We start from the raw sequence: 27,781 nt of genomic DNA, 5'->3' as shown, positions 1-27,781 counted from the left end.
CCCTCCTCCATATGGAACTTATGGAAACAAGACTCACCAAGAGTCAATGGGCCCATAAATCAATGAGGCACTTTTGAGAGTTTTTACTATCAAGCCTTCATAGATTTTTTTCCCCATTTTCTAGTGTGCCAAAATTCAGCCAAATGAAGAGAAAGTAGAAGGACTAACACTACCTAGTGACTAGTCCTCGCCCCAGCATCCAAGGGCTCTCTCTCTCTCTCACCATACCTCACTGTGGCTGATCACCAGCTCAAAGGTGATGCTAATAATTTCTCCACAGTTCAACTGAGCCCTTGCTACAAATATTGGGAACCTTAGGTCAGCTAGTGTAAAGTCACTTTCTGAATAGAGAGAGATGACATTGTGCTGAAAACCATGTCAGCCAGTGGTACATCTAACTTCAGGTGTCCCCAGTGTTCCTCCCCACTGTTTATTTAATTGAACTCAGGTTAGGGTAATGGGAAATTTTTTCAAATTTTTCCCTGGCGCAGACTAGGCATTATAAAGAGAAAGGGAAGAGTGATCCAAGCATAGAGCTGAAAATCAGGAACACAACTGGCTATAGAATATTTGGTCAGCCCTGCAAAAGTGCTTTTTTCCCCTAGCCCCATGTTTTCAACATAACCGACGCCACTATCACATAACCATCACAACAGCCCGAGGAGTTTGGGACGGGTTAGCTCACTGCTTCTTTGTGGTACCTTACATTAATGGACTTGTTTTACATGCAAAGCAGCAGGCAGAGGAGGCGGGAGGTTAGGCAGGAGGCCTTCTGTTTTCAAAGTGGAACCTTGCTGCTGATTCTTGCAAAGACAGCAATTTGTTTGTACCAATTTGTTTTATCAAAGCCTTCTTTGTAAAGAGAAGGGATAGAAAACCTTTTGTAGAACAATATAGAAGAGTCTCCTTTCACATTACTTATTCCTCCAAATTTCGGAGGCCCCTGGCCAGGAACTTCCAAGGGTTTGGCAGCAGTACTTGTATTCAGTGGGTCTAACAATGCAGAGTTTCTCGAGCTGATCATGGCTAGCTGACTGCATAACTCTGCTCCTTCCTTCCAGTTGCTAAGGCATTATAAGAAAGCTAAAAATACAGCAAGTGATCTCCTAATATTACTTTTCTGTGCAAACAATAGCTGCAGTTGTTACAAGGTTAATGTATACTCCCAAACGGGGGGAGGGGATAGCACAATGGATTGCAAAGGGACGAGGGTGGTGCAAGAGACACTTACTCTACTTATCCTCCCTACCGGAGACTTTAGGAACACATTTTGTGTATTTCAGGTACTTAAAGGGCATCTATCTTCATATGACAGAAGTGCTAATTTTGGCTCTTAAAACTGATTCCCACATGACTTTGGATATTCACAAATTCAGTTTCTGTAAAAGGGTAACATTTATTTACCTCTGTCATAGACGGATGGAGGTCTTCAGATTTAATTACTTAATTTTAATACAGTGCTTTGAAGATGAAAAGCCTTGCAGTAAAAGTGCTTAGTATTTTTATTAGTTCGCTGACAGCTACCAGTCCAGCCACAACTGACAGTTGTGATGATAATACAAGGACTTTTCTGGGAGAAGATGCTGCTGCAGGTTCTGATGAACTTTCTGACACTAAAAATGATCAGCAACATTAATCAGTCCAGGAATGCAATGAGTCCACAGTGCAGGAATCCAAGGATATCAAAGAACACTTAACAACAAGGAAAGATAAACGGTGCTTTCAGAACCTCAGCACTTCCTTCAATTTTTATGTTTCCTTTCAAACCTGCAGTGATTAGGGACACACTATGAGAAGGAGAGAACTGTGCATGCCATATTATTCTGTGGGGCACAGTGGTCGGAGACCAATATATTGGACACTACTGCTAATACTATCAAGCAAAAGGTGACTACCCGCACTGTAATAATTACTATACACAGAATGAAGAGATCTAATTTTTCAATCACTCTCCTCACCTACATTTTGCTTCCATGCTCTTCTTACACTGCTTGTTTTTGATACAGTATATTCCATCTACCCAATTTTCAACATCGTCAGCAAGACTTAGAAAAAATCCTCTAAGATGCTAGCAGAAACCACTACCAAGTAAAGGTGATCTTTGCCTTTGTACAAGTCAAGCAAAATTGTATAGTAAGCTGGTAGATATTTAAAAAGTCCTCAAGGGAAATACTGCCAATGGGAGGGTTTCCCTTGTGCAGGGTGAAATAAATATCAATTTCTTCTTAACCCAATTTACCTATCCCTAGTTTATCCATTGACTATCATTAAATTCTCTCCACAGAACTATGTGACCTTTATTTTTAGTTTTTTAAATAAAGGGAATGAACTTCATGGCGAGGTTTGCTCCTCTAAACTTTCAGAGCTCTAATTATCATACCTTGGCATGCTTCTTCTTTAAAGCATTCAGCTCCTTCTGTTGTTTCTTTAAATACTTGATGTAAGCCTACAAGAGAAGAACTTGGATCAATTTTCCTTTAGTCAGAATGACTGATGCCAGATAAAATCTTGGTCTTTGCAAATACATAGATCTCTCATCTTGAAAAATTTATGCCCAAGCTTACCTTCATTTGCTTTAAATCTTCAATCTTCACTTGAGGAATAAGTTCTATACCTAGAAAGCATTAATACATTTTATCTAGAATTTCAGACATTAGTACATATCACAGCTTTTGTATTTAACTGCACCAGAACTTATATTTCTATTCGACAACAGTTAATGTGTTTCATATTAAAAAGTACAATATGAATAAGCAACCAATTGTGTTCCTTTTAATAACTATTTAATTACAGAGACTTGGAAAAGGTGTGTTTATTTTTTTCCCCAACAGCACTGCACCCTCCATCATTATTCAGGTATAAATAGAAAATAAAGCTACAGCTGCATTCCAATCTCCTTTCACTCCCAGCTTTCGTACAAAACAAGATCAAGAGTGTGTAAAAATCACTTGCTCAGAAAGAGAGCAGACTCTTTGAACAATTTCACAATTTACCTCTCAAGATTCTGGCAAACACTGTGTTCTTCTGGCATACCTGAACATTTTTTCAATTACGAAACAAAGTGTTTTAAATGTTGATATTGGAAAAAAACAAAAGCCCAAAGTCAACATGAACCCATGAGAAATCTTGCAGGCAAGACCCTCCTTAATTCTTGCATAAAATGTTGGATCAGTCACTAATTTTCTGCATTGTTTACTTAATTAACTACCTCAGGGCAGGTCTACACTTAAAATGCAACCGTGGTGCAGCTGCACTGCTTCAGTGAAGGTTCTACTGCACCAGTGGAAGAGCTTCTCCTGTCGGCAGTTAACCCACCTCTGAGAGGCAATGTTGTTGAGAGAAATCCTCCTGTTGACCAAACCATTGACTCTTAGAAGCGTAGGACTCAAGAGGCCATCAAGACCAGTCCTGTGTGCCCAGGGCAGGACCAAGCTCCATCTAGATCATCCCCCATAGGTGCCTATCCAATTTATTCCAGTGCTTAACCTCCCTGACAGTTTGCAAGTTTGAGGTGTGGTACCCAGAACTGGGCACAGTACTCCAGTTGAGGGCTTTATTGACAATAAATTTACACTGTTGACTCATATTTAGCTTGTGATCCACTATGACCTCCAGATCCATTTCTGCAGCATCCCTTCCTAGGCAGCCATTTCCCATTTTGTATGTGTGTGTGACTGATAGCTCCTGCGTATGCCAAATATTCTACATTAGTCCTTACTGAATTTCATACTTTTTATTTCAGATCATCTCTCCAGTTTGTCCAGATCTTTTTGAATTTTAATCCTATCCTCCGCAGCTGTTACCACCTTTCCTTTATGCCATTATATCAGTCACTGAGGAAGATACTGAACAGAACCAGACCCAGAACTAATCCCTGCAGGACCCCATTTGGGGCTGTTTACACTGGGGGGTTAGATTGGTGGAAATGTGTTGCTCGGGGATATGGATTTTTCAACCCCCTGAGCAACGTAGTGATCTCAAAATTAGCTTATATCACTGACATGGCCTTCACCTGTAAAATTCTCTCTGTCCTAGAAATGATTATCTTCCTGGTACAGCATACTACACTGAACATTCAGATCTTGCAAACTAAAGACAATTTCTGCAGGACAGGTGAAATTTTTAATCAAAGAACTTTAATAATCAGCCTCATAAATATATTACTTCTGAGTTAGCATCATCAACGTGCCTGGTGCTTTATAATGCAAAAGGAGAGAGACAGGGAAGTTTTCAAAGACATAAATGGGAAATCACAAATGACCTGCTCGATTATTCCATGAGTGGAGAAGAAAGAAAAAGGAGAGGCAGAGGAGATGGAAAGTGTAAGGGCAATGAAATCATAGCTTTATTAGTGCTGCACAATGTTTGCTGTGAGATTAAAAAAAAATGTTCCAGATTTTACTTTACAATGCAGATTCCCTGGTCATACTTAGGCTTTGTTATTATATGCATTGAACTACATTTTTAACAAGAATATTTGTGGTTCAGTAACCAGCCAGAAACCCTATTTCTGCAGACCAATCATTGTGAATTTACACATGCTCCTAATTAATAGACGATAAAATTCCTCCCATAGTTTTGTGAAATATGAATATCACAATTCAGTGTCACCTTTTTTATATTATAGTACCTCAATTCACAGAAGATTGTTTTGCTGGTAAAGGGAGAATCAAATACTTTAGATTCAAAATGTGACCTCCTTTACTCTGAAAAGTGACTATAGAAATGTTTCTTTTCAAATAGCTCTGCTTATTGGTGTGTATTCAGCCCTACTAGCTAACTTCCAGGCCAAAAGTAAGTTTGTACTGCCTGTTACTCCAGGTATCCCTACAAAGCCAAGGCAGCTATGACAGAATGAGCTGGATTTTATTCTTCGGGGCACATTACCAAGTTTCACTCAGTTATACCTACGCAAAACCAGTTGGCCTCACAGACCCTTTATTACCTGTGTTAATGAATGAGAGAGGAAAGAACCCACTTTGTTTTCAATGATTTTGCAGGACAAGAGTTATGAACTGTTCCTCCCCCCGCATTTGCCTATAGATTGAGTTCATCCGATATGGAAATATTTGATAACCAACATTTCCTCAATTCCAGTTTTGTGGATGCTTTTCAGACTACGGCCACATTTTTTAATTTGATGGGGGATCCCCCCAGAATCCTAAGTATCTGTTTTTTATCAATCAACTACTCTGCCAAGGACTTTTTAAAACAAAAGAGTATTTATGAAATAAACAAGAACACAGGCTTCCCACCCCACCACCATTAATAAACATTGCACCCACTGTCATGCATATTTCTGCTGATAACACTGACTACGTTGCACCAGCATGACATGTAATAAAATCCAGCCATGTTGGGCTCTGCACCAACGGACATATGCCTAAAACAGGATTTACCCAGAAGACAGAGACACCACTAGTAGAGAAAGATGTTATTTTTTGAGCTTTTCATAGAAATTTAGAAACAATAAGCACAAGACAAGGAAACAGTGAGGCAGAACTTCTTAGTGCAAGGTGAGAAAGTTCATTTACCTTTACCTTTCTTAATTTCCATCCCAGGTCCGAGGCCAGAAGTGGTAGCTGGTCTAAGTTCAGAGCTGCTCTGGGGAGTCACACTTGCTTTGGCATTATTAGCTTTTCCTTTCTTATCATTCTTTGAGGTGTCATTTGGTACATCAGCTATATCACTCTGGAAAAAGCATTATTACAATATCTCATTTGCATGGGGGAAAAAATGAAGTCATTTACTTTTAAAGAAAATTCCCCCCTATAATTCCCAATACTTCTAGAAAAAGTACTTTCAGATGAAGTGTTTGAAACTTATTTTTTCTCCCTGAAAATTAATAAGGATGGTACCTTTCTAATTTTAGACCTGTAGATGTGCTGCTGTGACTGATATAAAAATCTGTCATGACTGTGACTACATTTGGAAATGCAGTGAAGGGTATTTTAAACAAATCTGGCAACCTGGGACCATGAATTTAGGAATAGAAGAGCTCTATTTTGGAAAAAATAGACTAAGAGAATAACTTGCATTATTGACCAATTTATCAAGGGGAGAAATGACCAAACTCTCTGCAGCGATATCATTTCTTGTAAGGTATACATTCTATTTTGTATTGCTCACTAATATGAAATTATTTTGCCTCTGTTCATCATTAATTTTTACTTACAGTTTCAATACCCATAGCTCTCATCTGGTCTGCTCTTTTTTCCATGACAGACAAAAATTTCTTTGGATCTGATAAAGCATCCACAATATCTGAAAGAAAATTGAATATTTCTCACCTTCAACCTTTCAGAGACATTCAGAAAATAAAACGTAATTCAGCTTTCACAGAGGCTTTCTTCTATTCTTACCACATGTTACACAGTCCTCAACACTAGGCCAACTTTTCCACAGTAAACTTGGTAGGACTGGGTAACTGGGTAAGCCTTTTAATTTAGTATCTCTCCCCTGCTCCCATGACTAGAGAGAGAGAGAAAGATAAAAATTTCATGATCGTTATAGACTTTTGCTCACTTCTTCCCTCTTTCAAAAAAATGAAATTAATATTTCAAGGTTACACTAGCTCTACCTTGGATCTGCCATGGCATTTAACCATCACATGAATTCCACCCTCCCGCACATCCCTGCCCAAGAATCCTACATTTTCCAAGCACTTTTCTATCTGCTGTCTCTTTATTTATATGGTCCCCATTACTACAGCGCCTGTGAGCATTGGGAACATTAATGGATTTATTAGGACAACCCACTTATTAGGCTTTGGAGTATTATTATACCCATTGTAAGGGACAGAATTTAGGCACAGATTGAGTAAAGGCCTAATCTAAAGCCTTGTAAAATCCACTGCTTTTAACTATGCTATACTAAAATCAAAGCACTTTTCATTAGTAGACCCCAAAGTTCTCTATAAAGGTGATCAACAGCATTGTTCTTATGTTACAAATGAATACTAATGATCCAGAGCCTTTGCCTGGGCAAATGCACTAATTATTGTGGGATGCGCATACGAACAAGTTGCAAACCTTGTCAAATGACAAAAAATTTGCAAGTGTCTAAATCTAAGGCCTCATTTGAGCTTGAGGCCAAGGCTAAAGGGCCCTCCTGCTACCCCTCTGATTGGCTCTGCCCCTGACTCCCTTGCTAGTCATGATATTCACCCGTCTCATATACAGGGGTTTATGCTAAGTGGTCGAATCAGGGAACACCTTGTCTATGGTGTAAGTCCTTAACAGACAGATGTCCTCAGCTGTGATCTTAGTTAATCCAAGGCAAATCAGGTGTGATATCCACAGCCAAAGAGAGTACTGAAAGTTTTATGTACTTGTCTCCATTATACTGCAGTGTGCAAAAACCAATATTACTGAAATTAAAGTAACATTTGCATCCTATAAGAAATATTATTTTATGGATTATGCATCAATTTTTGTGCACTTAGCTATTAATGTGCACCTGTGCAGAGAACTATGCAGAGATCTATCAGCCCTTGCTCCAACAGCAAATACATCTTTTCAGTCCTTGATTTAAGGAGAATCAAATAACTCTCAAGGGACAAAGGCAGGTCATTCATAACGAGAAATGCTGCATTCCAAATTCAACTGATTTTAGTACCTGCACTAATAAAGCATCCAGAGACACAAACAATGATCTGCGGGATCCCTATGTAACTTTAACAATAAAATACTCAAGAACATCTGTCCACTGAAAAAGCCTATCAGCTGAAAGCGAAGAATCCCTAAGGACTTCCCTTTGAACAGCACTACCATTTTAAGGACAGTGGACTTACATAATAAGGAAAAGTATAACTGGTCACACAGAACATTAATGAGTTCAAACACAATTAATACTTTAATGTTTAAAGACACTGTCCCTTTCCTTCACTTGAAAAGAAAGTCACTATTGACAGCTAAATGGGCCTCCCAGTTGAAGAAGCATCACAGAGAAATTCGGGGTGCATCCATTCTCTTGTCTAAAAGCTGTATCCTGACTGAACCATTGATTATAAAATGGAACTCCTTATAGAAATTTGATCTCATTCATAAATATATCAATGTTATCAGTGGGCTCCAAAACTCTACAACATTTATGGTCCCAGTCCTGATTCAGGGCAATGCTTTGAGCATGTACTTATATGTGAACACAACAATATAGACTGAAGCACAAGCTAATGTTCACTGGGCCCCTTACTGGTAAAAAAAAAAAAAAAAAAAAAAAATGTTCGTTAAAGCTCATTCAACAAAAACAACAGTAACAATCAAGTCAAGGGCAAACCTGTCACTGATTTCAGCAGAGTCAATAGGCAACATTATTTTTGCTATCCAAGGCCCTGATCCTGCTGCACACTTATGTATGTGATTAACTTTGTGCAAAAGAGTTGTTCCGGGATTCCAGGGTCTCTCTTTCTCTCCTTTTTACTACTGAAGATCCACCAAATGAAAGTTTCAGCAATGTTTTTTACACAAAACCCAGTGACTTTCATCTTGTGAATTTATTTTACAAAGAGCAAAAAGAAATATAATTTTTCCAATAAGGCTTGCCAAAACCTCTTTGAGGCCGAATATCACATCTGTGCAGAGGGACAGAACAAAGGCTAATGGACCACTTAAAATCCGATGAGAGCTCTAATTTGAGGCCTTAAGTGGGATATAAGTGATATGTGGCCCATGCATTAGCCTTCTCTATAGGAGCAAATTTCATCCTACCTGGAAAAAAATTTTTCAGTAGCAAATGCTTAATGAAAGAGGAAAGTGTCCAGTACATTCACCTGCATTTGGAAAATATTAAGACCTAGGGCAACTAAAGTACTTGTAAGTTGATTGAGTACATCCATGGTCTTCTACCATTCTGCTGTACTTATTTTGCTACCTAATCTACGCCACTGGTAGTGCAATAAAAGTGAAGTAACTTTGCTTACAGTTCTTGGTGTCTACTACTTTTAAACCTAGGCTGCTACTCAGACTTCTGTGACTGCTTTTAAAAAGGGGTTTCAATAAACTTACACCAGCGTTTTTTATTCAAGCAAACATACTGATAAGGTACTGACAAGGTAGGAGAAGTGTCAGAAAACCTATGGGCAATAATATTTATTATGAAGAGATAAAAGTTTGTCTCGTAAAGAGTAAAATAACTAGAGTGAGTTTTAAGGGAGCAGGCAAAGAGCACTATATCTCAGAGCACTGGACATAATAAGCATGGCACCTTTGGGTTATTTTTTAACCAGCTAATACCTGATAGTTAAGATTCACTGTAAAGAGTGGCGCCAACAATGCAAAAAACCAGCCAGATAATCGCTTATTATTGCAAAGGTTATAAACATTTGAAAATTCAGTATCTTACTCACCAATGTTTAAGAGAAGGAGTATTTAAAAGAATATGATTCGTTTTTTTTTTAAAAAGTCATCTTGTTTGCACCCCAGATTATGAATCTGCAGTACCTTTTTAAATGTAGATAGTTACCCCAGTTAATATATTCCATGAATTCTTTCTAAGGGGATTAAGAAATTCTGAATCTAAGAAGATTAAGTACTGGCAATTGAATGAGATCAAATTCAGATGAACCAGGGAAATATTCTAGCTCTGTTTCTTTCCAAACTGTAGCATACATCTCTGTCTTATAGTATCAGAGATTAAGTGGGTCTTTGCCCATGAAAGCTTATGCTCCAAAATATCTGTTAGTCTATAAGGTACCACAAGACTTCTTGTTGTCTTATAGTGTGAGTTTGTAAGGTTACACTCTCTACTGTTAGCATTAAAGCATTTGAGAAAATAATAAAGATATCTTAGCAACATATAAAAAAACCTTCTTGAAGATGAAAAGATGACATATTTCCAGTGCACCAACGACTACTTATTTTCTATTGCATAATCCATTTATATTCCTCATATATTAAAACCTAAGATCACAAAATTGTAATGTAAATGTTCACCTTACCTCCAAAACCATCAGGCACATATGTTTTGAGTACAATGTTGCAGAAAACTGTAGGCAGAGATAGTGGTTTGTTGCCTTCATTTCTAAGGGAAATGTGTCTGTAGCCTGCCTGAAGACCATCAAGAGGCAGGATCCTCTGACCAATTAGCCGGTTGTTGTCATCATACACTGCTATTCTCAGGACTGCCAGATCAGGTAGAATAACCTGTAAACCCATAAAATAAAGGCATTCACAGACTACCACCATGTTTTAAATTCCCATGTACCACACGTGAAAGCATTCAGAGATCACACAACCTCATGGATGTCCACTTCCATTCCTGGCTAGCCCAGCCTATTTATCTCTATCAGAGAGTACTATCTGTCTTTGCTGGATGCATGCTCTGCACTTTCAGACACTGAGGCATTATGGGAAAAGAAGTTTGCCTTCTCTCTCTCTCTCTCTCTCTCTCTTTCTCCCCCTCGTTCTTGATCACAGTCTTTCAAAGTGCAGAAATTGCTCTTTGAAGAATTCTCCAGATTGTACTCAAACCAATTTAATATTTTGCTTATTTACTTTTCATCACTGGAGTTCGGTGACCCCTGAAACTGGGCAGAGAACTATGACGTGGGAGTAGCAGAGACACAAAACAGATAGTTGAAGGCAGAAGGGCAGTGGTGGGGTGACGGGACAGGCACTGACAGTGGGTGGTACTTGAAAAGAATGTCTATAATAGAATAAGGGGGGGTTAGAAGAAGGAGAAACAAAGTGTTACACACCGTCCGGAAGGGGGAAGAGGTGATGTACCCTCAGTTGGAGAGATCTGGTGGGAAAGTGGGTGATGCACGTATGTTATAAGGCAACTGATGGAGGGCAATATCCATTGGGAAGCAAGGCGTGAGGGTCCACTCAGCAAGGAGGGATTGAAGCACTGGTTGTGGGACAATAGGGACCAGAAGGTAACAGTTCCCATCCTGACCAATAACAGCAACAGCTGAAATGCCTTTAACTCCTACCTGGATCCACAAGGGCTAGCCTGAGATCTGTTCCACCTGCTTCTTCAGGAGGGTGAGCAGGGATAGGGCTGGAGAGGGATCCCTGCACCAGGAATGTCTGCACAGGGCCAGCCAGCAATCTTTCATTCCCAGTCTGCCAGGGCTGCAGGCCATAAAGGGCCCTGACAGTGGGAATGGGTAAGAGAGAGAGAGAGAAGGGAAAGGAATAAAGAGGACCTGACTGAGCAAGGAATCAATACTAATTAAAATAACATAGAGGCTTTATTAGTTTCCTTGCTCTCTCCACCTGAATACATTAACGCCTGAGACTGTAACTCAGGGAGATAAAGATAAGACTTCTCCTCTTTGGACACACTCCCCTTATTTAAGCCTTAAGAACATAAGCTGGTTGGACTCTGTGCATTTTTAAACTATTCGCGGACTTCACAGTGAGCTTGCCCTGTTACGTATACTCTGACCAACCACAGATAAGCATCTTCAGGACACCATATCACAAGTATCAACCTTTCACAATGGAACAACAACACAAAAACTTGGGTTAGAATGGCAGAAACTTTAATATCAAACAGAACGAGCCAACAGAATCCACACGTTACCTGCTAGCATTTGAGTAGGGTTAATGCCATTATGGGGGGAGTCCCAAGCAATGTTCTCTCAAGTTTTTTTCCATACAATTATAGAATAAATTTTGTTATGTGCATCAACATATGTGCCGATGTGCACCATCAGTGAAAACACATGCTGATGGCTGTCGGCACTTTGCTAATCAGCTGAGCAGCACCTGAATTTCTGGAAGGGGGCCACCAAAGCATGTAGTTTACAGTGAACACTGATCCCCAGCCCTGAGCTGTCCCAGTTAGGCCCATTTACATATCACAGGCCAGCACGCCATTCATTATGTGATAGGCTGTACTACATCATTATTCTCCTTGCTCATCACTGGCTGTAGCAATTCATGCACCTACCGTGGAATTAATTTTAATACCTCCTCTATGAACACAGAGGGTAAAAAGGAACCTTGATTGGTTACTCATAGGATTTTTATAAGGGGTCAAGTTGTGAGAAACAAGTTACTCTGGAACTCGTGAGGCAAATCACCATTTATTTTACAAGCATGGGTCCTCTGAGTGGAAAGGCCCCAAAGGGCTGCAGCTGTAGGTCATCTGGTTACTCAGCCCAGGGCAAAGAAGCCAATCTGGGACGGCCTACACAGTGAACTGAAAGTTCTGCTTCTTGCCCATTTCTAAGTCCCCTTCGTAGGAAAGCATTTAAGTCCATCCCCGTTCAGGACACCATTGAGCATGTACTGAATAGGGATGCACCCCTGAACTGGGGTACCAGCAGCTCAGCATTTGGACAAAGTCACCTCTCAGGTGCTCAGAGTCTGCTACGTTAACTTCAGGTCTGATATACATTTGCTACACTGGAAGCAGATTATCTCTGTTACACCATATACACAGAAAAACAGCCTGACCATCAAGCAAAACCTGACACTTAAGAAAAACAGTACAAATTCTGCAAGACAACAGCACAGGTGAAAGAAAAACAGACATTATCAAAGACAGCACTGTTAACGCATGTATCTGGATGAAACTCCAGTTGACCAAAAGAAAAAAAAAATCAGATCAAGAGATAAAAACTCAACATTAGAGATGAAGACTGGTCTTCTTCTGGGAGTCCACCATACGAGGAAAAGGTGGTGGTGGTTTATTTATTTATTTTTTTAAAAGCACATGATACACATGGGTCTACAGGAGGAGGGAGCTGGCCACAATTCCAAAGAACACAGCACCCTTCCATCTTTCCCATGTAACGACATTGACCTTAGCTTTGGCTGCAGCATCTCACCTGCCCTCTTGGCTGAAGGAACAGTGCAAGATAGCAGCCACTGTCAGGGCAGGGAAGAAGACATCTCCAAGGCATGTTGGTGTCCACCAGCTGGTGCTCATTCTGAGCGGACTGCATACCTGGAACACAGGCATTGCCACAGAGGATGTGGGTTCCTCCGAGGAGGAGGAGGAAGTGAAAAAAAAGAGGGAAGAGCCAAACAGACAAAAAAATAAAATAAAATAAAAAAATCATGTGACAGCTACAGAAGTTATCCATTAAAAAAAAAAAAACTGTTGAAAGTTTAATTCAGCCTTAATGCTTTATATATTTATTGTGGTAAACATAAGTCCTACAAATTTAAGGTCCAATCCTGCAACTCATCTTTCATGGGAGTGACCCTTACTCATGTGAGCAGTCACATGAAGCAAAGGGGATTGCTCATGCAAATAACGAATACTCACATGGGAAAGGGCGTGCAAGAGAGGGCTTCAAAACAGCAAAGTGTATATTCTGAAAATCCTACCTTTCGAAATACAAATGATTCTTCATTGTAAACAGGGTTCAGACCATTGTTCATCACCATGCGGGTTCGAAATTCTTTACGTATTGTGTCCGTAGGTAACCCATACATATCCACTTCTACATACGTACCAATTTTTTTATCCGACAAGAACTGACCAGATATCACCTGAAAAAGAAGAAGAAAAGGAGTTAAATACACTACTCTGGTCTAAAGAAAGTCACAACAGTGTAAAATATACAGTACTTCATGAAGAGTGGAAACAATGTTACTGGTATTCTTTATGAAATAACAGTATCTGCATACGTTCATTATTCAGATATTTATTTAACAGTGGAATATTTTTCCACAGGTCAAATAATCACTAAATTGCATGTTAGTACAATGGGTTTTGTAAATAAGAGAGACCATTCTTTTAAAGATTTTTTTTTGGCAATGGATATGTTCACACAACAAATTAGTTACACAGTAAAACCCTGAGTTACGCAGGGGTTGCTAAAAGTCTTCTCCCTGCCTTCCTCCAGAGTTGCCACTGTCAGACTGACTGCTGTGCTGCTGGGGGAAGGCAGGGAGGAGGGGCTCTTAGCCTGCCTAACCTCCTGCAGCGGTGGGCAGCTAGGCAGCCTGACAGCCACAGAGCAGCTTTAAGTTGTGTTTAACTCGCTTTAAAGCAAGTTATGGACAACATGAAGCCACGTATTTCAAGGGTTACTGTATACTATCAATCTGCTATGAATCTGGCCTAATTATATATGTATACGTACCGATACTACTTAGTTTTTTTTAAATTAGATTCTATGTGGAGATTATGCATCTTTATGAGTAACAAGTTAAATATTGTCTTTTCTGATAGGATTCCTCTTCTATGTTAGGAAGGGGGGTTATGCTGAAAGTTAGTATTAATGAAAGTGAGAGACTGACGAAGGTCATTCTAATTAACACCCCAACAGAAAAGTCAGATTGTTCTCACTACTTTTCAGCAGCTGATGCATGCAGGCAATATTCTCAGTTCCAAGTACTCATTACAACAAATGACTTAAGAACAGGTTTACATGCTTTGCTGGACTGCGATCTCACCACAGAGACTGACAACTAAATAAATATACACATGACAATGCACTCATATGCAGTAAGATTTATATTTGTAAAGGCACGGGCTTGTCTTTCATGAACATGTACATTCACATCTTTGTTTGGGTCACACATATACTCCCTGTCTCTCAAGTTTGCTGTATAGGCAAAAAAAAAAGTGGCAAATTTTTGATCAAGGGGCATCCTGGCTTATAACAAAAAATGAATCAATTCAGAACTGAGATTTTTTTTTTTCAAAGAGCAAATAAATTTATTCCTTGGTAACAGGCATATGAAGCCTTTTATCTGTAAGTCACTGCCATTGTAGTAGCTGCAAGTTATTGTGATCTCACTCACTTTGTGGTCTACACAAAGTGAGTGGTGGACATGTGAAAACTTTACATAACTATTATCATAACTGGCGTTAAGACACACTGGTGGTGCATCTAAACAGAGGAACAATAATCTGTCAGAGGTGGAGACCAAATTATCTTCTTTTTCATTTGTATTACCATTGTGCCAGGTAGATTGCAAACAAAGAACAAAAAGATGGTCCCTGTCCTTAAGGAATTTCCAATCTGAGCATTCTGACTGCAGCTCCTACGAAGTGGGAGTATCTCCTCTGAGATGGGTGGTACCTAGGGCAGTTTATACACCATACATTTTCTCTGATATTTTCACAAAGACGTGGCTTGCCAGAGCTATATGGTGAAGGTTGCCCTGAGCCTATCTGTAACTACACCTTGCTCAAGCTGGTGAGGACTTGATCTAGGAAACCCCATAACTTTAAGTACGAATGGAACTATGGACTTTAATGGGTTGATTTATGTACTTAAAAATGCTTTGCTAGTATCTGAAGATCTTTTCTGGGAGAAAATACAGCCCATAAAAGTCTTTTTAATCTATCAGAGAAAGGTGTAACAAGAACCAATGCCTGTGAGATGCAGACATTCAAATTAGAGATAAGGTCAAAATTTTTAATGGTTATGGTGATCAACTGCTGGAACAAACAAACAATCAAGGGAAGTGGTAGATTCTCCTTCTCATGATATCTTCAAATCTAAGACTCACCATCCTTATGGAGATAAGCTTTACCTAAATTTCTGGGTTCCATACAGGGGCATGTCTAGAACAAACACAAATCTCCAATAAACTGGAACATAACAGCTTGCTTCAGAAGATCAATGAAATAACCAAGAGGAGATCCATTTTAGACTTGATTCTCACATCAGGAAGAAATGGGGTGTGAAATGTGACAGCATTTAGAGCAAAAATGATCACAAAATGATAGATTTCAGGGTTCTAATGAACAGAAGTAGTGAGAGCAGCAGAATAAGGACAATGGACTTCAAAAGAGTGTACTTTAGCAAACTCAAAAGACCTGGTTAAATAAGGTCCCATGGAAAGAAAATCTAAGGTTGTGTCTCTACACTTGGAAATGAAGTCAAATTTATTACACTCAACTTCATATCATCAGATTTTATAAAGCCAATGGTGAGTGTCCACATGCATTTAGAAAATGGACATAGTGTGCCCTGTTACCTTTTCTAAGTTTGACTGTGCCCATAGTGAACTGTGTGCACCTATCCTATAGTTCTTGCACTCCCGTTGCATTCTGAGGTTCTGTGCCAGTGGGTTATGGGAAAAAAGTGGTCGTGGGTGTCTGATGCCACCAACACAGAGCACATTGCCCTCACACCCCGCTCCTTTTGAAAACAAACCACCAAATGCATTTTCACACCACTTTTCCATGGCCTGCTTCGGCACATACCATTACAAGGCTAGGAGCCCAGTCCTGAGAAATGTAAAATGCAGAAATACAAATTTTAAAAGTTTGAATTTGGTGCTACTGAAAAGTTGTTTTTTTGGTATTGTTGAAATGTTTCATTTTGATAGCGTTATTTTGATTCATTTCATTTTGACCCAGCAGCTGTGTGGTGGTGCGGTTGAACCAGAGGGCCCAGCAGCCACGAGGTGTGGTGGAGCAGCTGCATGGTCTGTAGGGGAGGGGGATGAGGGCAGCTGGAGAACCCAGTCTGAGTCCTGCTTCCTGTTTTCCTACTTCCTTCTCACTTGCAGAGCAGCGGAGATGAAAGTGATGGTCAGAACAGACAAATGGGGGGCATTGTACGATACTTCTGGAGGCCAATAAAATCAAATTAAATAACGCTGTGTCTACACTAGCACTGTCGACATTGTAAATTCAAATTTGGTGTTACTCCTAATGAAAAAGCTGGGGTGGAAAAGTCAACCTTAGGACCCCTTAAAATCTAATGATATTTGTAGTGAAGACAGGTACATTATAAAATTGACCTAACTCCCTTAAAATTGACTTTATGCTCTAACGTAGACATAGATTAAGGGGAAAAGGAATTCACGAAAGAACAATTTCTCAAAGAGACAATATTAAAGACCAAACAGCAAACAATGAGAATGCAAAGAAAATATAGAATAGAAATAAGAATAGAAAGAGGTTAAAATAGCTCTAATCGGTAGCTGCTTAGTGACCTGGACATCAAAACAGACTCCTACAAAAAGTGGAAATATGGATAAGGAGATAATACAAGTAGCACTGTAAGTGTGGCAGTCGTGCTTGAAGATCTATACGAACTGAAAACATTCTACGGAAATGTTTCCATTTCAAAACTTTGCCTGTGTAACCAGTGGAACATATGAGATTCTGGATTACCTGCAGGAATGAACTCACCATAGTTTATTTTGCAATGAGTGCTCTGAACCACTAAGAACAGTGGTGGATTTAAAATTCAGCGACATGCTTTAAATGGATAATTACAAACCATTTCTAATTATAACATTTTCTATTCAGCTCACGCAAACACAGATGTTGTAAACAGCAATCAAATAATAATTAGACCAACTAGATGAAACCCACATATTCTGAAGAAACTCGCCATACACATTGGATATCTGGTCATGTTTAAATGAGTTTTTGGATGCTCTAAGATGACTGCAGTCCCAGTTATATTTTACCTGTACTGAACAAGTTGCTGCAATAACACCATCTACTGGCGTTTCAGAGAATGGGTCAAATGTTCGATCCGGGCGTCGCATGAAATCTGGTTTAAGGAGATACCTGATTTTACGAAAAAGAAGAGGAAATGTATTTGCATATGGAACTTTAAATTGCTACCTTACTATAAGTAATATTGATGGTCTAACTTCAAGAAATGAAATCCACCAGGGTATTTTAAAACATACACTGCCGCTGTGACTTTAAATTCATGCAACTGTAAGGGGGATAAAAAATATCTAAATTAACCCAGACTAAGAATTTTTATTCACAGTTGTTTTATTAAAGAATAAGACACCGCAACAGCCAAGATTTATTTAGTAAATGGCATCATGAAGTGGACTTCATCATCTGAATGATAAATCTATGAAAAAAAGAGCTGATAATGTTAATACTGACAGATCCTTAATGGAAGTGGTGTAAATGCTATTGTGCTAATAGCATTTACGCTCCTTCCCTGGGGACTACACCCCCTTCACTCGTCATTTGTGCACTGATGAGTAACAAATGAGGATTCTGATTTTAAAATATAATGGCAATGCTTCTGGAGTTCAGCTGTGTCAGAGATGAAGGGAATTCTCTTCCAACAACAGAAGAAAATATGCAACTTGAATCATCCAGCCAATTCAGCAGCTGTGAACAGATAGCAGCTGTTACAAGCTCACACATTAGTACAACACAATTTCTGCTAAGCCTCATTAGTACAAATGCTTACCAAGGTCTGGACTGCATTCAGAAGAAATTGAAAAGGTGCTGGAGGAGCTATTGTGACAGAAAGACTCACTTTCGCTCTTTCCCATTTATATATCAAGTTTGGTTTCTATTAAGGAAAGTAATTTTCCTCAGCCCTCTACAACAACAGATAATGACTGTTTGTCACCTTCTAAAATGACAATCACATATAAGCATTTAAAACAGATATTTGGAATGAAAGAGGAACAATTGGATGGACATATTTTAGCCATGGCGGGCTGTCTCAAGGATCAATAGGATTGATTGTGCTCTTACACTTCTATAAATTTGAGAGACTCACTGAAGCCAATGGAGTAACAACAATATGAACTTGGGTGGGTCAGAGAAGAAATCAGAAGACCCACTAAGTCTACAATACACACAAAGAGGAGCTGAACATATCAAATGTACTGAATGTTTTTTATTCCATAACGCCGGTACATTTCCGGCAAACAGTTTGGCGCATAAACGGGATTTATTCTTTGGATAATCCCAAATGATTAAATATCATGTGAATTTTTACTGGGCTGCTAAGCCACCACAGAGCAGAGACACCATGCATTGTCATGTATGAATAAGGGAGCTGTCCCAAAAAGCAGCTAGTAAAAGACTGATACCTTGTCAAACTTTCCCTGTACTATGCATATTTCAGAAACATAATGTTAGGAATGTTCTAAGGTGCATCACAGAGGGAGACAGAACCATCCAAGCCAATGACTGATACTGGGGTAACTTTTTGTTTGTACGTTTCTTTTGAAAGTAAAACACATTTTAAAAGTATGAAGAGATTAGTAAGGAACCAGCAGTCAGGGTTTATCTGATTTCAGACCACTCGTGGTTCACCCTTTTCCTGGTCACAACTGCTCCATTTTGGAGAAATAAAATCATTTTCAGCTTGACTGTGACACGTGCCCATTTTCTGGGAAATCATCAAACACATTTCCATAGCTGTTTCTATTTCTGATCGCTACTTTAGCACAACATCACAGGCTACTTTCTTCAATATTTTATTATTCATTATTTGTATTGTGATAGTGGTTGGAGAGGTTAACCAAGTTTGGGGCCCCATTTTGCTGCTCATGGGAATAAGGGGACTTTGAAGTAGGCAGGGTCCTTTCGAAAAGGAGCCCTGTCGGGACGAGCCACGCAGCAGCGAGCCGCGTCAATTTCGAAGAGCTGCAGCCGCCCACATGCTAATGAAGCACTGAATATGCATTTCAGTGCTTCATTAGTAAACTTTGAAATGGCCATTTGCGTGGCCATTTCGAAGTTTGGGACTAGTGTAGACATAGCCATAGTGATAATTACAACAGTAAATACCAAGAATCCTATTTCTAAAACAATCGTCTTATTTTCAAAGTAGTTCTGAGGACACTGAAATAGATTCTAGTCTCTTGTTTTCTATGTAATTTAGTATATCCTATTTTTTCATCAAACTCTTCTTCATGTTCATTATCTACTCACTCCTTACACAGGAAACTACAAAGACAGAGGTTGAGAATATCAGCAACAATCAAAACAGGAAAGTAATCACTACATACAAGAGAGTCACGAACACGTATGCTTGAGACAGAGAGATGTAATTCATGGGTATCTGCTCTGCAAGTTGCTCTTTCATGATATATCAGTGGTTATTTTTCTTGTTTGGACCCAGCTCAACATCAGTTTCAAACGTCACCCATGTGTTCCATGTTATTTTTTTTTTTACACACACACTTTTTTGCTTTTATTTTCCTGAGACTACAATGAGGACAAAAAAAAAACCTACCACATACATTAGCCCACAGCATGTTTGAATAAACTCAGATTTCTTCTGAATTCCACAGTGACTCTGCATTCTGAGCCATGTTTTTAAAAAGGATTCATAGTTGCAACCGAAGATGAATTTAATTTACTTTGCATGTGCTTACATAGACTCCAATATTCTAAGGACAGAAGGGGCCATTGTGATCACCTGACCTCCTCTCACGTTGCAGAGCACAGAATCTCCCCTACACATTTGGGTAATGGACACCTAGCCCCTGGGGAGTTACTGAAATCTTCAAATCACAGGTTAAAGATGTCAAGTTACAGAGAATTCACCTTTTACACTGGTTTAAACCTGAAAGTGACCTGTGCTGCACAGGAAGGTGAAAATCCCCATGGTCTCTACCAATCTGAGCTGGGGGAAAATTCAGTCCCAATCTCAAAAATGGCACTCAGACTCTGAGCACATGCATAAAACCAGCCAGACACCTGGGAAAGAATTTTCTGTAGTACCTCAGAACCCGCCGCATCTACAGTCATAGGGGATGTTCACTTCTGGCAGTTGCCAATGGGCCACAAGCCATTGTAGGCAGTCCCATTATACCACCCTGTCCATGAACATATCAAGCTCACTGGAAGTGTTTAGCCTCCTCTGCTCTTCTTAGATGGCTATTCCAGAACTTCATTCTTCTGATGGCTATAAACCTTCATCTAATTCTGAGCCTAAACTTGCTAAATGATCTTTATAATTTGTCACACCAAAAATCTCTATCTCGTTTAATAAAATTGAGTGTGGCTCAAAAGTAGCACCAGCACACTACTTTGCCAGCATAAATCTACCCCAGGAACTCTGCTCATTTCTATTCTATACCTAGCATCCAATTTTTCATTTGTAAGTCATAATTAAGAGTGACAAAGTTTTATTATAGGCATAGTGTGGTACTCTGATATATAATGAAAATAGGTTAAATAACTTTACTCACCCGCATGATCCATTATATTCAAATTTTCCCTGATTCAATTGCATTGCTAAATCTGTCAAGAGACAAAAAGAATTAAGTATCTTGTCTCTATGAATAATGCAGTATAGAATAGCCTTCTTTACAACAAGAAATACGATGCATAGTGTTTGTCCAGAATAACCAGTTTGATTTAAAGTTACATCTACACATTCATCTAGAATACTTCATATTCTTTAAAATGGCCAAGTCTTTCTTTATTCACCAGGCTAAAATGAAATATGCATTAGAAAAAACAGACTATAGGTAGAGAGGTGCTAGACTCTGACCCTGCAAGTCACAGGGACTGCATGAAAAAGAGGTCTGGTTGCATGGATCAGCTTACAGGAGACTTCAGGTTGAAGCTCCCTCTACCGGCACTTTTGGGACCAGACCGATGCCAAAAGAGAGAATTTGACAGACCACAGGAGGTCAATATACTCTAGCATATTACCAACTCTTCCACTGCTTACTGGTCTCTTAGAAGACATTTATGGGTAAATTAGAGCTAAACAACGGCACAGACCTCTGAGACCCAGGATGGGTGGCTTTATGGAATCACGGGAAACTTGGCCACATGCATGATAAGTGGTTGCCTGGCTAAATAAAATCAAGCCAGATTATGGATGTTGCTGGACGAGAGAGCCCTGGATTAGAGAAATTCAGTCTGTACTGTTTTTAGCTCAGAAGCTTGTTGAAAAAACTGAGTATTATTTTGTTCATTTACAGAGCACCTATCCACAGATCTTCTTCCTTGCGTTAATTGTATCAAAAGGGTCCTACAAGTCCTCTGTTCAGTGCTGTATCACCTAACACACCATATGCTAATATGTCTTCTTTTATTAAAGCCCACTGCCTCTTTCAGTTAGGCCTTCTGGTATGTGGGCAGGCCTCTCTGTGATTGTCTTCAGTTATAATCTGTTGGACTTTCTTACCCACACAGTTCTCAAGACTATGCTTTATCTGACCAAGTCATCTGAACCCGAAGTCCCTCATTTCTTTGATTCTGGGTGTTATTTTGAGCATGCCTCTGACATACACATTGCTCATATGGTCATTCTTGCTTAAAAGTGGGCTGAATTTTCTTCATTAATTTGTGAAAAAATGTCTTCCTTGTCTTACGCATCCATGATTTCATACACATCATCCTACTGTGTAGCCATATGTCTACTTCCTCAAAAAACGCCAGGAGGAAATCTGTGACATCTGTTTGAAAGTTCCTGGCCAAGCCTTTCTCTGGGATTTAGGTTCACTGGACATCACTGCCTACCTGGGGTCTGAAAGTTCAGCGAGACCATCTGGCAGCCAGCGTTCCAGAAAATTTGAGGCATGTAATTACTGGAATCCACTCGGCCTCCCTTGGGGTATATCCGACTCATTTGTCGTTTGTTATAACTATGTAACACATTAAGGAAAATGAAATAAAAAGCAACATAGAGACCTAAGATAATTTACTCAGACATTATGACTTCCTATATGCTAAATCCTATTTGCCATGCTCATGCATGGACAATATATGATAAAATTAGAACTAAATGATTACCATGTAAAGGATAGAAGTCTACTGCCTAGTCAAAAACAGAACTGGTATTCAGTATACCACTTTTAATAGAAGGATACTTCACAAATTCAATTGCATGCGTCTTCAAATACCCTAGTCCAACCGATTCATTAAAAGAGGACATATTGTAATGAATATTGCGTTCTAGAACAATAAGAAGTAGAACCTATTTTAAAATACTGAAACAAAATACAAAACCAGGCAATAAATACTATGTAATGCAGTAATACAGATCTCTCTTCCCACCCACCATTTGCCATTTTACAGAACAAAACTACATTTGAAACAATCTTAATTGACATTTTCTTATTTGTCACTCTCTTTGCTGCAAGACCATTTTTGTGAGCCATCAAAACTTGGCTTTTATATTTACAAAAAACACTGCAATTATGAGAAGAGCAAGAGTGCTATAACTAGATACTTGAAAGTAATATGGCACATGTTTTAGGATGTTAAGTACATCACAACAAGCAAATTGTTGACCTTCATCACAATTACATTTATCCTAATTTAGTGAAAGACAAAAAAGCATTAGGTTTACATCACATGATCACTTTTGTAATGAGGTACAATATATTAATATACTCCTAATAATTCAGTGCCTCCATGCGGATAACAAATGGAATTACGAGTTAATTCTATATTCCAGACAAGTGTTCTGTAAATACCCGGCACAAATGGAGTTTACTAAACTACAACATGAATTTTAAACTGATTATAAAAAATAACAAATTGGATATAAGAATTATTACACAAAGCTAAATAGAAGTAATCAGACAAATATTGTTTCATTCAACCTTTTATGTTACCTTCTGCTACATGGAAACCTTGAAACTTTACAGGCTGAGCATAGTTGATCATTGTTGATAAATATGGATGTATATTGGTTGTAGCACCCACATATTTGTAAGATGCCATCCATGCTTGTTCATCTTCAACAGTTACTATACCCTGAAAGCACATTTAAAAGTATATCCACTAATCACATTTTTGGCACTTGCTGGAGTTTGCAACAAGACAGAAAAAATGATGTCTGTATCTCCAGAACTTAAAATAGACATATAAGGACATATAAAGTTGGAACCTCAATGTTGCAAATTAGAGTCTATTCTATTATTGATATCTGCAGAACACTCAGTGTTAATGGACATCATGCCTGAGGCTTGATAGCAGAATACTCTCCTAAATACCATGTAGAACTGTATGTGTTGGAATCAGAGGGATAGCCGTGTTGGTCTGTAGTGTAACGAAAAACAAGAAGTCCTGTAGGACCTTAAAGACTAGCAAATTTATTTATTAGGTAATGAATTTTCAGGGGTAAGATGGAAGTGGGTCTTATCCACAAAAGCTCATTAGCTAATAAATAAAATAGTGGTTCTTCTCTAAGCGCTACAGGACTGCTTGCTTTGTTTTACCCACAGTATCTCATTACCTAATAGTCTTTAAGGAGTTACAGGACTGCTTATTTATTACATGGTGTTAGTAAAATGACATTAGAAACCAGGACATTGATTTAAAAAGTCAAAGGGGGCTGATCAATGCTGTGGGATAATGCCTTGTCTTAACTAGAAACCTGATCTTTTTAATCCTAATTATGTCAGAGTGGGTAATTTTGAGGCTTGTACCTAAAGGACCTTTGTCATTATCAAAACTCAAATTAGTGGCAATGATGATTTTTGTGGCTATGACCAAGAGTGAAATAATAAGGTGATTAGGGGACTGGAATTTGGAAATCAGAATTTGACCGAAAATGAAACTGACAAAGTTGTTAAGCAATCGGGTGTACAGTGCATTGTGCCTGGCTTTAGAGAGTGGTATAAATTCCTTCCTGGCATGTGCATAAAGATCATCTGTGCATAAAGAAAAAGTTGTTAAATCTTCTTACAAGTAGCTACACTGAGAAGACTTTTGATGAGCATAATTTCCCAAGAGTTTATACGCCTACATACGTTATGACAGGGATTAAGGTATTTTTGAAGACCAAAATAACCCCATATTACACTACAAACACAAAATAATCACACATACTGATGTCTAGGGGCATCCTTCTGTTCTGTTTGTTGGCTCATTCTGCTCTGCCAGCCACTTTTCTTCAGTCTCCCTGACTACCAAAGAACCTTTTTAAAAGGCTCCATAAAGTGAATGAGAGTGAGACTCTCTTATAATCTGTAGCTCTGGTTAGGCCTATCATGGCCTACTGTGTCAAGAAGAAGAAACTAGAAGGGAATTTAACCCTATGCATGCTGGCTTTGCCATGAGCCTCTGCATCCTGTCACAATGAATTTCCTGACATGGTATATCTTGCCATACATCAGTATTGTAATATAGCTTTCATGCTCAGAATGCAATATTGCTCCATTACAAAATATTTTCTAATATACCAGGAAACCATGAATAAGTGGAAATATTGCAAAATCATTTTTTAAGGCTGGGGCCTCTGCATCTGTAACAAACTAAAGAATGATAAAATAACAGTTTATTGTACATTCAACTACCAGATCTCTTTTATTCAGGAGAGAAAAGCAAGTCTATTTGTGATTATTATGCCACACACTGTCAAACTACCTAGTTATGTTGACACATATTTAAAGAAATAGAGGTTAACTAATTTATGACACAGTCTGTGAAGGCTAATACAGCCACACAGAAGAGTCTGAAGGGAGAGGAAAGGATGGTGTTTATTTTTCCTCTTACAGCCTCAAACAACTACTTAGAAGAATGGCACAATAGTTTTGAAACACTGAAGCCTGGCCCACACCCTTGAATGACAGCCTGTGTAGGCAGCAGAAGATTGATGGGAAAACACAGTATAGACAGCCTCTTAGGCTGGCAAGCAGGGCATTATCTGCCAGTTATTGATTGCTGAAAGGATCTGACTGACCGTGGTGAAGCCCATGGTTGCCTGGCTTGAAGTTCACACTTCAGTTAAATTTTCTAAGGTCTATATAACCCATACTTTCCTTAAACGTTGAATAGGGCCCAATCCAAAAGCAGTCTGCATGAAAGCCAATGAATGCAGAGGGCCTGCAGGACTGAGTCAGTGATATGTACAACACTAAGACTGACATTCCGTAGCAGTGGAGAATACTACTTAACCATCATACATTTTTTGCTAACAGGTTAATTGTTACCTGTCTGCCGATGACAGATTAAAAACAAACATATTTAGGTCTGTAGGTCATGATTCTTCAGACATGACTACAGATTAAACCTTCTAGTCCAGTGCTGAATGAGAGAATTTGCTGAACCACAGGAAGTCAATATCCCCTCACAGCAATACCAGCACTTCCATTGCTTACTGGGCTCTTAGAAGACATTTGCGGGGGTGGGGGCAGTAAATTACAGCTAAATAACAGCACAGAACACTGAGAGCCAGGACTGGTGTCTGGAAACAAACTTCATGGGACCGTGGGAAACTTGGCCACACCCTTGATAAGTGGTCATTGGGCTAACTAAAATCATCAAAGACTACGGATGTTGCCAGATGAGAGAGTGCCAGACTAGACAGGTTCAACCAGTAACAATTTTGGGTATCTCAAATTGTGGGAGGTCAATCTGAGACATTTTAAGGAAGTATGGTATCAGCAAACAAGGAGTGAGTCTGCCAATCTGTTACAGAGGTCATGGAAGTCACAGATTCTTTGACATTCTGAGACCTCCATGAATCTGCAGTGCATGGTGTGACTGACGCCAGGGCCACCCAAGCTACTCAGATTAACCCCACTGGCCACTACGGGGGCTGTCTCCGGCTAAACCCCTCTCCATCTCCTCTGAGCACCAGTGGCACCCTGAAGTCTCCCCTCCAGAGCACCCTTGATTTAGTCAGGTGTATACAGTGCAAGCTATGCATAAGTCATGGGCCATGAATTTTTGTTTACAGCCTGTGACCTAGCCATGACTTTTACTAAAAACAACTAAGATTGAGTGATGAGCACCTAGTCTCTCAGATCAGGACCTTTCAAGGTGTCTAAAGCTGGCCACCAAAAATCACAACTCTCTTTTCACAACCTTGGTCCCATCTTTATCAATGAAAAAATGTAGTGGGATGGAAATCAATGACAGTATGTATCCTATGATAGGCGAACAAGGCCCTAGGACTATGAGTATAGGATGCTCTAAGGACACAAGTGTTGTATTATTTGAAGATGTTCTAGGACAAACCACTGCTCAGCTGTACACGTTATTTGTAGACTAAAAGGTCTAACTCTCATCCCTGGCAGTGGATCGAGAATTTTAAAACAGGATTGTAGGATCTGGGAATAAGAGGATGGGAAGCCCTTTACCGCCATCCTCCCTATGCTGGAGTAAGTATTGGGTGAAAAAAAATCAGGAGCCCAGCAGACCTGCAGCTCAAGAAAAGAAGCAGAGGCTCTTTAAAAAGCACAGGAGACTGAAACAAATCATGGTCCGGGACAGATTTAAATGATGGAAGGGAAGAAATGCATGGAAAGAAGTAAGAGGACGGAGTGAGGCCAACGGAAGATATTCTTGGAGGAAGAGAAATGAACAAACCCCAAGAGAAAGAAATAAGGAGATAAAGTAAAGAGAGAGAATAAAGAGGAGCAGGATGAAGGGAGGACGAAAACAAAGTTGGAGCAGTATCTCTTAACCCCTCTTAAGGAATCACACTGTTGCAGGCATGTGATGTTGAGCTGTAGTTGGGATGAAATGTTTGCAAGTGAGGGCAGGTCATGCAGCCCTGTTTGCACTCTATTAGTATTACCGCCACTGATTTCCCTCAAACCCTGCTGAGTATGGGGAATGGGAGGAGATGGAACTGGAACTCTACTGGCCACCAATACAGGGAGAAAGGAGCAACAAGGGGGCAAGGAAAGAGAATGCAAAACAGATACACAGTTATGAATGTATTGTAGATAAAAATGCTTATATATAAAGAAATATAATAGAAACTACATAACGTCCTGTGTGTCACCTTTTTACTGTTTTCTTGTTCAGAATCTTCCAGAGCCTAAGGAAAAAATATATTTATATATTACCCAAAGAAATTGCAATTTGAAACATCCTAGCTATGAAAGAAAGCCCTCAAACAGTTAACATGTGGCAACAAGAACCTCCCTTTCCAATTGATTATATGGTTCATTTACCATTTAACTCTCACAGGCTTGCACTGTCATTTAAATTGAAAAATAAAAAGTGTGGAAAGACACAGTACTGGGAATATTGGTAACAGGAAGAAGAACATCAGGCAGCTAAATCCAACCATGGAGGGAGTTTTGTGCAGGGGGAGGCGGACAAGTTTGAATGGGGAAGAGTGAGAGAGACTGCACACACAGGAAAGATCATTTGCCATCCTCTGTTTGGGGCATCCAGATTTTGAGGGCATTTGAAGAACTAAAGA

The 27,781-nt window shown here is 39.3% G+C and overlaps 1 protein-coding gene across 4 annotated transcripts in view; it reads right to left on the bottom strand.

Moving 5' to 3' along the window:
* PLCB4 (phospholipase C beta 4) overlaps positions 1-27,781 on the bottom strand; it is a 143,608-nt gene that overhangs the window by 57,409 nt on the left and 58,418 nt on the right. For 2 of the 4 annotated variants that reach the window (XM_074988461.1, XM_074988463.1), the window contains exons 18-29: positions 27,356-27,391; positions 23,232-23,373; positions 22,482-22,566; positions 22,132-22,256; positions 20,847-20,898; positions 17,346-17,448; positions 13,287-13,451; positions 9,938-10,142; positions 6,176-6,264; positions 5,541-5,691; positions 2,565-2,614; positions 2,381-2,446 (exon numbers count right to left, since the gene is read on the bottom strand). In XM_074988461.1, the coding sequence (XP_074844562.1) occupies positions 2,381-2,446; positions 2,565-2,614; positions 5,541-5,691; positions 6,176-6,264; positions 9,938-10,142; positions 13,287-13,451; positions 17,346-17,448; positions 20,847-20,898; positions 22,132-22,256; positions 22,482-22,566; positions 23,232-23,373; positions 27,356-27,391 (1,269 nt within the window). The remainder of the gene's footprint in view (positions 1-2,380; positions 2,447-2,564; positions 2,615-5,540; positions 5,692-6,175; positions 6,265-9,937; positions 10,143-13,286; positions 13,452-17,345; positions 17,449-20,846; positions 20,899-22,131; positions 22,257-22,481; positions 22,567-23,231; positions 23,374-27,355; positions 27,392-27,781) is intronic. The other 2 variants (XM_074988462.1, XM_074988465.1) reach the window with 1 other exon arrangement.

The sequence above is a fragment of the Carettochelys insculpta genome, chromosome 3 (genome assembly GCF_033958435.1).
Source record: "Carettochelys insculpta isolate YL-2023 chromosome 3, ASM3395843v1, whole genome shotgun sequence".
Lineage (NCBI taxonomy): Eukaryota > Metazoa > Chordata > Testudines > Carettochelyidae > Carettochelys > Carettochelys insculpta.
This window is presented reverse-complemented; position numbering and strand designations above follow the sequence as displayed.